The sequence below is a fragment of the Morchella importuna genome (assembly GCF_003444635.1).
Source record: "Morchella importuna strain M04M26 chromosome Unknown Morimp01GS031, whole genome shotgun sequence".
Taxonomy (NCBI): domain Eukaryota; kingdom Fungi; phylum Ascomycota; class Pezizomycetes; order Pezizales; family Morchellaceae; genus Morchella; species Morchella importuna.
This window is the reverse complement of record NW_025763428.1, coordinates 62,328-73,488: the sequence shown is the minus strand read 5'-3', so window position 1 is coordinate 73,488 and position 11,161 is coordinate 62,328. Positions and strand designations below refer to the sequence as shown.

The window sequence follows — 11,161 nt, the reverse complement described above, 5'->3', positions numbered from 1 at the left end:
TCATGGGATGCGGAAAAACCTAACGTTGATGAGTGGACGGGATATTGTATACCGACAGGTACTATAGCCCCGGCCTTGGTCCTACTGTAGTCTACACCTTTGCTAATTTAATTAAAGATGATCCTGACAACGCCCCCCCCCCCCCCCCCCCCCCCCCTCCCGCATGCCCCGCAATGTCTTGCCATACGCGGGGCGAATGCAGCGAAAAAATGGCAAGAAAATCTACAGGTACATTTAGGGGAGAGTGTCGAGGAAAATCTATCGGGGAACTCGGGAAACATATTGTATCCTAAGAGTATGTGTTGGGATGTCGAGTGACTTAGACGGTTGCAACCCGGAAAGTCGATCTGATATGTTCTGAGTGATGTGGTTGACATTTGGGTGTAGGTGCAAACAAGAAACAAAAACGTTGGTCAGACAAGACCACGATATTGATATTGCCAAGGGTTGGCTGATGGGGTGGCTGGTTGCCCGAAAACCTTTTCTCAAGATCTCTAGCTCGTTACCCCAACATCGTGAGATTTGGCTGAATTCGGTTGCAACCGAACCAGGGTTATGATTGACCCCGAGGAGGGGGTACGGAATGTATGGGGCCGGGCGGCGCCCGGAGCTCGGCCCAAAGCCGTTGACAGGCTGTCTTACCCGTAGAGTAGAGTACTTTAGGTACTCTACTCTACCAGGTTATGCAGCCGTCTTGGCTTACCGGGGTCCACTAACTACCAAGGTGTGGCGGACAGCATTGCGTCTGAGCTCAGCTTAAAGTAATAACTGTTTCAAAATCAAGTGATTGGTGTGGTAAAGATTTACAACTCCTATAGTAGCTTTTGTATCTGAGGGAAATCAGCGGATAGTCGTATCGTCTGATTCTTGTTAGTGAGGTTGGATAACATTTTTTCCTATTATTTTTTATTAATCACTGCCATATTAGAGTATGAAGAGTGGTAGTAAACTCACTCATATTCAGCTAAAGTAGCTATTGATTTCTATAAGATGGTTATGGCGAGGATAACTAGCCAGAGCCGTTGTTTCCTCAAATCATGGATAGATTAGGCTCCCTGGATTTTTTTAAACCGATCCCTGATCTAGATTCATTCGTCTGTTCTTGCAACGGAGTTTAATCTACCCATGGTCTATCCATGACCTAGTGTACCCATGACCATGGCCATAACCTAGCTACCCACTGTTTGTGACAGATGTCGACTACATATTCTCATAGTATTCATCCCTTTTACTCCATTACTTGATCAAGTGAATTCACCAAAATCCTAGATTTCCAGAGGAGGAAAATGAAGATTTGCAAAATATTCGTAGTGAACTTTTTACTAAATAGATCTCTTGTAGTTTGTACGTGCCATTCTGGTCTAGTATTCTTCGCACTCTGTTGTTTCATAGTGTGTATTTTTTAGAAACAGAAGGCATATCCTTGGCATAAATTAAACCCCGTGTGTAGATTAAACGTCGGCTCGGGGAAACCTCATGATACCAGGGTTGCTCATTATGTGGATTGCCGTTGTTCAATGTATTCACGGCTCCGCCGGCCGTCCGTCCCGCCGACTACCCTCTCAGTTGTCTCGGGCCATACTTTTTTTCAAACAACTTGCCGCGCGAGTAGTGCTTTTTTTTCCCACGGGTGTGGCTACAGCAGTAGTACCTGCATACTCGATAGTAGCATACCCTTGCAATTGACAGTGGCAGGCCTACCTCCACAACCACACATAGAGATCTACTTCGATACTAGCATTAGCACACGGATGATAGTCCCATCATTCACTACCCACTGAGCTCTTCTGTAGTACAAGCATATTTGCGATATTGGCGTACGGCTTTTGGTCCCTGGACCCATGCTACCATCTAGATTTCGGTGTACTTGTTAACGTATATAAAGCTTCAATTCTCTCCCCTAAATTCAATCTGCATCTCACCATCAGTCTCTGCATCTCACCATCAGTCTCTTCATCAATCCAACAGCCTAGTCTTCAGTCTATCATTCAAAATGCTTCGTGCTCTCGTCTCTCTCTCAGTCGTTGCCCTTGTGCGCGGCCAACAGGCCGGTACGGTCACTGCGGAAACCCACCCCAAGCTCACTTCTCAGAAGTGCACAACCAGCGGTGGCTGCACTACTCTCTCCACTTCGGTCACTCTCGATGCCAACTGGCGTTGGTTGCACACCACTAGCGGTTACACTAACTGCTACACCGGTCAGGACTGGGACGCCTCCCTTTGCCCTGATGGAGCCACCTGCGCATCAAACTGCGCTCTTGATGGTGCCGACTACTCTGGAACCTATGGTATCACCACCACTGGTACCGCCCTTACCCTCAAGTTTGTCACCAAGGGCACCAACACCAACGTCGGATCCCGTGTGTACCTTATGGCCAGCGACAGCGAGTACCAGATTTTCAACATGAAGAACCAGGAGTTCACCTTCGACGTTGACGTCTCCAAGCTTCCTTGCGGTCTCAACGGTGCTCTTTACTTCTCCCAGATGGATGCAGATGGTGGTATGGCTAAGTACTCCACCAACAAGGCTGGTGCCAAGTACGGAACCGGTTACTGTGATGCTCAATGCCCTCACGACATTAAGTTCATCAACGGAGAGGTAAATACTCCCTATCCATCTCTCTTTCTGAAGTTTTACTAATCATTCCCTTCTCATTAGGCCAATGTTGATGGCTGGACTGGCTCTGACAGCGATGTCAACTCCGGAACTGGCAAGTATGGATCTTGCTGTGACGAGATGGACGTCTGGGAGGCCAACAGCATCTCTTCCGCCTTCACTCCCCACCCTTGTAGCGATGGCCAGGTCCGCTGCGAAGGCGATGACTGCGGAGATACCGACAGATACAGCAGTGTTTGCGACAAGGACGGTTGTGACTTCAACTCCTACCGCATGGGTGACACCACCTACTACGGTGAAGGACTTACCGTCGATACCACCCAGCCCTTCACCGTTGTTACCCAGTTCTTCACTGCCGACAACACCACCACTGGTGCCCTCTCTGAGATCCGCCGCCTCTACGTCCAGAATGGACAGACCATTGTCAACTCCAAGGTTAACATTGCTGGTATGGATGCATATGACTCAATTACCGATGACTACTGTTCGGCCCAGAAGACTGCCTTCGGCGACACCAACGACTTCGCTACCAAGGGTGGGCTCTCCAAGATGGGTGATGCTTTTGACAAAGGGATGGTCCTTGCTCTCAGTATCTGGGATGACCATGCGGCTCAGATGTTGTGGCTTGACAGCGCCTACCCTCTCGACAAGGACGCATCTGCACCTGGTGTCAAGCGTGGAACTTGTGCCACCACCTCTGGTGTCCCCGCTGACGTCGAGGCCAACAACGCGGATGCCCAGGTCACCTACTCCAACATCAAGTTCGGTGATATCGGCTCAACATACGCTTAGATTGTTTAGACTATGGATTGGCGGATCGGTGTATAGTTCAATGTATACTGTATGAAAAGTGTTTCTTTTTGTTTCTTTGGTTTATTATTTAGAATGTGGTATTTTTACTGCATTGGGTTTTTAATGCGGTATTACGGCTGCATCTTAAAAGGACATGTCAGGCTACATGTAAAGTATTTAGGAGAGAAAGAATTGATTTTATATACGAGGCTGTACTCAGTAGATTCCCGCCAAGCCCCGAGTGATTTTGCATGATTTCACGTGACCACCTATCGAAAACCTAACCAATTAGCACATTGCAACTACCTAGGTTTGATATCGCATACTTGTGCTTACTTGGGCACATTTGATGAGAGCGTTATAATAATTGGAGGATAATGGATAGAAGGGATCTGGAATTGAAGATACATCTGCTGTGCCTCATGCATAGCAGTATTTTAGCTAATTGGCCTTGTATTCTCAATCCACAACTCTTAATGAATTAAACAAAAAAAAATCAATCCACAACTCAATGGATAACGTTGGTCTTACGAGATTGAGAAATCAGAATCAAAATACCAAAAGTAGGTGATCCAATGTCGATAAGTAACCAAGAAGTGGGTGGCCCTCGTTCTGGCGTGATGTGACGGCCTGATTAGATAAGGTTAATAATATAGATGGCTTCCCTGGCCACCCGAACACCCCCCTCACCCGAACAGTTGAGTATGATTAGTACACACACCGGTTGCAACGAAGATCCTTTCTTTTTGACGTTGACTGTTCGGGTGAGGGGGGTGTTCGGGTGGCTAGGGAAGCCATCTAACAAAGAATCACCAACCAGTGTATGGAAGGCCGCTAGGACAGAAAGAGTACTACCTTAGACTATGATAACAATGATGATAATGATGGTAGATGAAGGGTCTGTACGGGTAAAAGAATACATATATATAGCCCTAGTCACAGCCCGATTGCGCAATGTTGTTGAAGATGGTGAATCGTGTTTCCCTGCAACTACCCTCGAGCTCGCTACGTCTTGTGTATCACATGCATACAGAGCCTCATTTTTAAACCCCCCGTTGAACAAGAATACCAGACAGTCCTAACACACACCTTCCTGTATACACATATCGACCTCTAAATCACTAGTTTTACACTACAGGCAGCACTTCTAATCCTACAATGTGGCCGATAAATTGGCCACTTAACTGCCTAACCGATAGAGCAAATGGCTTCGACAAGTTACTCTCTTGGGTTGAACTTTAGTCTTGATCCGTTCATAAAAGCCACATTTTCGACAAGAGGGGCTGAAACGAAACAACAAACTCAAAGTATCGTTCTATAGCCCATAATCAAAAAATGTGTTTCAAAGTTAACATTAAGTCGGAGGTGCTGAGTACAAAGAACTGTGCCATGATGACCCAGGAGAATGCAGCTATAACCTATTAGTCTTTTGAAAGTGCCCCTATAGATCTTATTTGGTCTACTAAGTTTTATTCGCCGGTTTTTGGGACCTGAATGAGTGCCATCATAAGATATCACTCGTAGGTACCGGATCTCGCCTTTGTGCACATGTCGTTTCGTTTCAAAAATCGTCGCTTCCACTCAAATTCTGAAAAACTTGTTCATCACCCAATGACTTGAAAATTTCATCTTGAAATCCAAGTCCCCCTCATCCAACGCTATAAGTAGCACTCCTAAAAAGTAATAATGATCTCCCCAACAAAAGCAATAAACTCGCAAGAACCAATAACAAGACAACACTTACAACACAAACTAAACAAGTCAAACTAAGCAAAATGCAGCCTACTATCCTCAAGACGATTGCAGTTCTCACCCTTCTCGCCGCGCCAGTCATTACTAGTGACGTCATCGACACTGGTGATGACATCTTCGCGCCGGTAGCTCCCGTTACGTATATTGCTAGAAGATCGCCCAAAGGTGGCAGGGGAGGTGGTGGAGGGAGATCATCCAAGTCCAGCAAGAAGTCTGGTTCAGCTGGGAGTAATAGTGCTGCTGCAGCCCCACTCGGGGTTGGGTTGGCTGCGAGTCTGGTGGTTGTTGCCGGAGTTGCTAATGTTCTATTGTAGTTCGGAATTAAGAGTTAGACGAGATTTAGAGATTCGGGTTAGACTGCAGAATGAATAGGAATTAAATCTGACAGATCCGTAATAATGAACACGAAATAACCTCTCGTACCTTATCCGAGTGAGACTACCATGTATGAGTGATACTGCGTGTTCCGCGCTATGCCGAATCCCTGACACACTCCCAATCACACCTCCTCACTCGAAAAGCAAAAGTAAATAATATTTACTTATCCTGATATAAAATACGTCGGTCACAGCGTGACCTAAAGTCCTTCCAGGAGGAGGCCCCAACGCCGAAAAAGAGGGGCTAACGAACTGATTGGCCAAGATTAAAATAAATAAAAAAAAAATAGAACTACTGTATGCAGCCTTCCGTTGACGAACCACGCCCCGAGAGCAAGACTGAGCTGAAACGACGGGAAGTTACGTTCGACACTCAGCTCAGAGTCTAGAAAAAGTGCCATTAGACAAGAAACCAGAGATCGAACAGGTATTTAGCTCGTGGGCTGACTGACACAAAGAACCTTCATGTGAGGGATCGAATCGAAGCAATTGGTTTTTAGCAATGATGTATTTTCAACCGGTCGATATCCATGATATACTATAATCCCAATATAAGATCACATGTAGACATCGTTCGGTGACACGTATCCTCGATTTCGGCTTGTCATTGTTGACAATAATGTACCCCATAGCCATATTTGCCAATTTTTGCCAATGCGATGCTCATACCACATCCGACATCATTCATCCTCTGCTAGCTGCAAATACTCCAGATCGAAAAAATACTCTTGATGCTCGTCATCCCATCTTAGTAAACGAACTGGAAGATCAACAACTAGCCGGTCATATCCGATATGTATATCTTCTCATTTAAGATGCTCACGAGTGCATAAATATTCCAAGACCCGGAGAAACCCTTCCGAATCACTTACAAACAACACCTTGTACCTCAAATCTGATATCTCATCCTTGGGAAGTCATAACCTTATCACCGCCACCTGAAGTGGCTAGGTAGTTGTGACTTTCGAGCTTATGCGACGGTTAATATCGACGGAAATTTGGGTCTGCTGAGTAAATATTGCGCAAGAAAAACTGTGCCTAAATTCGTTAGTTCATACGCAGCTAGAGTAGTAATGTCTCAAATGTCTCTTGGCATTGGCATACAAGCATACTTGCGTTACGGGATTCCCCATGATATGCACCAGGATTCAAGTAACGAAGCGGAGAAGCCGAAACATCCAGAATCAATTCACTTTATGAATTAGTAAAGAGAGGATGGCAGCATGACAATCTTCATTTCCACCGTGCCACAGTCGTTTCAATTGAAGAAACCGATATCGCAAAACTCCTTGGCAAATTTTACCCCCACTGTAGAAAGGTACATTTACGGCAGCATTACCCTGTGGCTTGAATATGTTGCTTCATAGCACACCCAAATGTAGTGTAGTAAAAGAGAGTCCCTTCACCAAGTTCATCTTACCTGCAGTCGCCGGTGACCTAAACTAGGTAGAATTACTCCTATATGTGATGTAGTTAACCCCCAAGATTAGACACAAATCTAGTACCCGAAATAGCGCATGTGTTAGTGACCCCTCATGAACAACCAACTATGTAGATAAGAAGTATGTAGTTACTTGGTATGGTATGTAAACTCAGCAGGAGGTTGTTTGTGTAAGACATATTCCCATTTCACCTTTGCTTAGACACCGATCAACCAACGGTGCCTGCCAAGCAGAGTGGACCATCTGCAAAATCGGCATTTTCCTGGTTCCCAATTACTGCCGCCAACGGGAGTTCAGCCTTGCATTCGCCGAAGCCGAAGAACATTCACCGCTCGGCTACTCCTATCCTAAAAGTCTTGCTGTGGGCGAAGAAGGAAAGGCCAACATGAGCGGATGAGGGGTAAGACAGCTGAGGGAGGCTACTGACATAACTCTAGGCATACACGCAATTGCGGCTTAGCTTAGTAACAACCACTCCAAATTGGGTAGAGGACAGCCATAGCTTACCGAGTGATCTTGTATGAGCGCCTCAAGGAGCAACAGCACCGGTGTGTAGTTGCCGATGGTGAGACCCATCCAGTCAAACGCGCTGGAATTAAGAGTAAGCGCATGCGCTTAGCTGACCGCCACGGCGAACCAACTAGCACCGTGATCATTGGGAAAAGATTTGCATAAATACCAAAAAGCAAAAATCACGTGATATGATCATCAAAATGTTCTGCATTTTTTGGCATAGCATGGATTTCTGCATTTCTGGAATCATACCTTGACCCGCTGCAAACACGCAGCAGAAGAGCTCTGTGATTCGTCGGATCCCTTCGTAATGGAACATTCCGTAAAGCAGAACGAAGCAAAAGCGCACTTCCCTTAGTATGCAGCAGAAATAAATCTTTCCGTCACCATTAAAAACATGAATCACGAGGCAAGGCGTCCTATTGCCAAGTAAGAAGACTTATTTTTTTCTTCACTTTGAGATATAGCCACCCGGAACCTATTTTCGATCCTCGATTGCTCGCCGATAACTTCACCTCGACACGAGAGAAAAGCAAAGATATGTGGTGGATGGTGGGATGAAATGCCGTTTTCAATCACACCAAAGTGGAGATTGATCAATTAATGCTCTAGGAGCCCTTGCTTCAGCTGTTCCCCATGTTCGGGCTCAGTCAAATCTCATGAAAACAAACGCTGCTGCTGATCAACACGGCATCTTGGCAATGGATTTCGAAGAAGCCAAGACATCTCTGCTGCTGTTTCACCATTTTACTGGTCAGCAAGCATAATCACTTGGGAGTAAAGTAAGGAGTGTTATCTAATGATGAGGTATCTTCTTATTCGAACGTCCATTTCAATCGCCGTTATATGATTTTTCACTCCCCGAGAAAAAAGGAAAACGGTGACGATAAGAAATCATACGTATCACACCGTGATCACGCTCCCGCTTTCATCCCGTCTCTGTGTTATCGTCAAGGCCATTACATTAGTTCAGTAATCAGATAAGACCTTCCATTATGGTACTGTTTGTAGTTAAGTATGTCCCGAATTAGCTGACACCCATATGCAAGATTATGTTATGATATTTGCCAAGGGTCAAGACAAACAAAATGTTTGAATTTTCCGGCCACGTTTTGCCAACTTGGCATTGAAGCGGCAACAGCCACCTTAAGTAGTAGGTTCTAGGAATTGTTTTAACACGCTTTGACGGGCGCGTTTCATTACTTTCGTAGCACGATTCATCAATCGTATGTAGTATGTGTCTACTCCTTAACTCAGAAGATTCCAAATCGACCATGCAACACATCCTTCTAAACTTCTAGTGAGCTGGACTAACCAGTCTGCCGGTACTCGGGGACCAAACTAGCTGTCGATCCTGCCTACCACGGCTGTGTGTGTGAACCCGATAGGTAAGGCAGGCTCCGGGGAATCAAAACTGAGTCAAAGTCTCACCATCACTTCCGGTTTCAGTTTCAGTTGGATAACTAGGCACCAAACAATGAGACTCATCATCAGGCTGAGTTAGACCTAGGACCTGAGACCTAAGACGTCCTGTCATTAGCGGGACATGTAATATTATATACTCCCTGGAAGGTTAGATTTCGTCCGAGCTCGCTATGCAGGTCTGTAATGCACACTCTAGAAGAATAAGTGGGGGTGGCCCATGACCTGCACAGCCCAGTGTATTCCCGCGAATGCTCTTCATCTTGAGTGCATAAATAAAATGGTCCCCGATGCCGGAAGGTCCGATGATGGAAGAACTTTTTGCGTTACCGGGCTGAAGCCGCCTGGACTTGATAGGGTAGTTCGCGAATAGTAGTATGTACGTAGATGGAGAAGGTAGAGGTGGAGGTAAAGGGTGATGCCAGGGTCAAGTAAGCATGGCTGCAATACCCAATTAAAGATAACTAAGTCACGAATGAAGATAGGGTGGGCTGTCAGATGCGATTGGATGGGTGTGCATATATCTTGGTACATGCTTTGTTTTATTTCAACTCTCTGGTTAATGCAGAATTATTGCTCCTACGAAGACGCCGAAGAAAGGAAGATTGGGTATTGGGTCGTTTACCTCACCTTTGCTTATTGATTCCCACTATCAGCTTGTTCAAGTGTCCAGTAGAATCAAGCAGAGCGCCCACCTCGGACATTTACATCACCTCTTCTCGGATATCAACCAGTAAGGAGCTTTGGAGATTGTCAGCACACCTCGAATCCCCAAATTTACAAACGCTCACCGGCCTTGTGATTGAATCTCAGCAAACCAAGAAGATGTCTCACGATCCAGATATAAAATCCTGTTCACTGTCTCACAACCCGATACAGGAGACTCCTACCGAATCTGAGACATAAGATTCATAGTGTGGGATTTGAGGACTGACTCCATGTACCTACGTATCGAAAACAGTGGTCCCCGACAAACGCTATGGTGCTTCTTTTCCCACCTTTTTGTTCTCTGACACTCGTCCCCGCTGGCAGAGTGAGAAGATAGGGCAGAGTCCTCATGTCTGGCTGGTTCACCAGTTGGGGTTTCATTTAGATGAGACACCCGATCTGTCCTCTCACAGATCTACCTCTCGCGATCAACCTCCCCCCCTTGTCCAGGTCACTCTCCCACCTTCCTTTCCCCACTAAACCCATCTTTCCAATGAGTGGGAGAAGAAAAATAAAGAGCCAGGGTAGACTTGATGTATGATGTCTTGCTCCGAAGCATGAGGTGCAAAGCTACCAATCATATGGTACATTCTTGGTAGATCTCTACCAGGATATGACTTAGGGCTGCAGAAGCTTTTTTTCTTTCTGAATCAAGTTACACAGGATGGGAGGGAGGAAAGGGGGGGGGGGGGTGATGGAAGGGAAAGAAGGTAGTATGATCTTAGCTGGGGCTACATTTCTAGGCTCTGCATGCACATAGCCGCATAACCCAAGGAACGGGAAAGGAAGTGAGGTGAAAAGCTCCCCCCTCCCCCCCGCGCCAGCCCACGCGTACGGTCACATACATGTAATATGATATGTTCTCCATCATCCCCGAAGGAGCCCGAAGTCGCCGAAGAAGCACAATAGAGACAACGAAGCGAAACGGCGCTAGATAGATCTAGATGGGGAATCAAACCTTTCCCCTTTTTATGTACTCACAACCTCTCGAAAGATCTTACACGAGTTGTGCAAAGGGAGGCGCGAGAGACGAGTGATCACTAAGCTAGTCCATGTAATTAGTAAATACATACATTTGTCTGCTCGCCAATCACTACCGATACCTCCCACCCACCATGGAAGGTTCCGCATCATCTGTCATCACTCGACACACGCTTACGCCCAATCACACTATTTACTTACTCGTCAACAGTTACACAGCTCAAATCTCACCAATTGGTTGAATAGAATCATGTGGAAAAGTTTGTACACGTAAAATGGGAAACCCAGTCTATAGTGTAGCCAGCGCAGCAGCAATAGGTTAGACAACTACCTACATGTAGAGATTTTCGGAACAACCATCATAGGAGAAACAGCAGCAACGTACATATGTTTTGAACTGATATTAATTTTAGAAAAGGAGACTCGTTCTTCGTTATTTACGCCTATACATTGCCGAAGCTTATACCCAAACACCTTCTCAAAAGCCAGTGAGATGCAGAGAGGATAAGAAAGAAGGGAAGACAGAATGATCGTCTCAAATGAACGCTCCCTGTACA

At 45.8% G+C, this 11,161-nt stretch overlaps 2 protein-coding genes across 2 annotated transcripts; both read left to right on the top strand.

The window, feature by feature from the left end:
* Window positions 1-1,993: 1,993 nt before the first annotated feature.
* Window positions 1,994-3,409, top strand: LAJ45_08649 (uncharacterized protein; the record flags this gene model as incomplete). The annotated part of the gene is made up of 2 exons (XM_046118198.1): window positions 1,994-2,599; window positions 2,660-3,409. The coding sequence occupies 2 exons, from the start codon at window positions 1,994-1,996 to the stop codon at window positions 3,407-3,409; spliced, it is 1,356 nt and encodes a 451-aa protein (XP_045968475.1).
* A 1,775-nt stretch (window positions 3,410-5,184) lies between these two features.
* On the top strand, window positions 5,185-5,475 carry LAJ45_08648 (uncharacterized protein; the record flags this gene model as incomplete). Its single annotated transcript, XM_046118197.1, has 1 exon — window positions 5,185-5,475. One exon carries the CDS (start codon window positions 5,185-5,187, stop codon window positions 5,473-5,475), a length of 291 nt encoding a protein of 96 aa, XP_045968474.1.
* Between the last annotated feature and the right edge of the window lie 5,686 nt (window positions 5,476-11,161).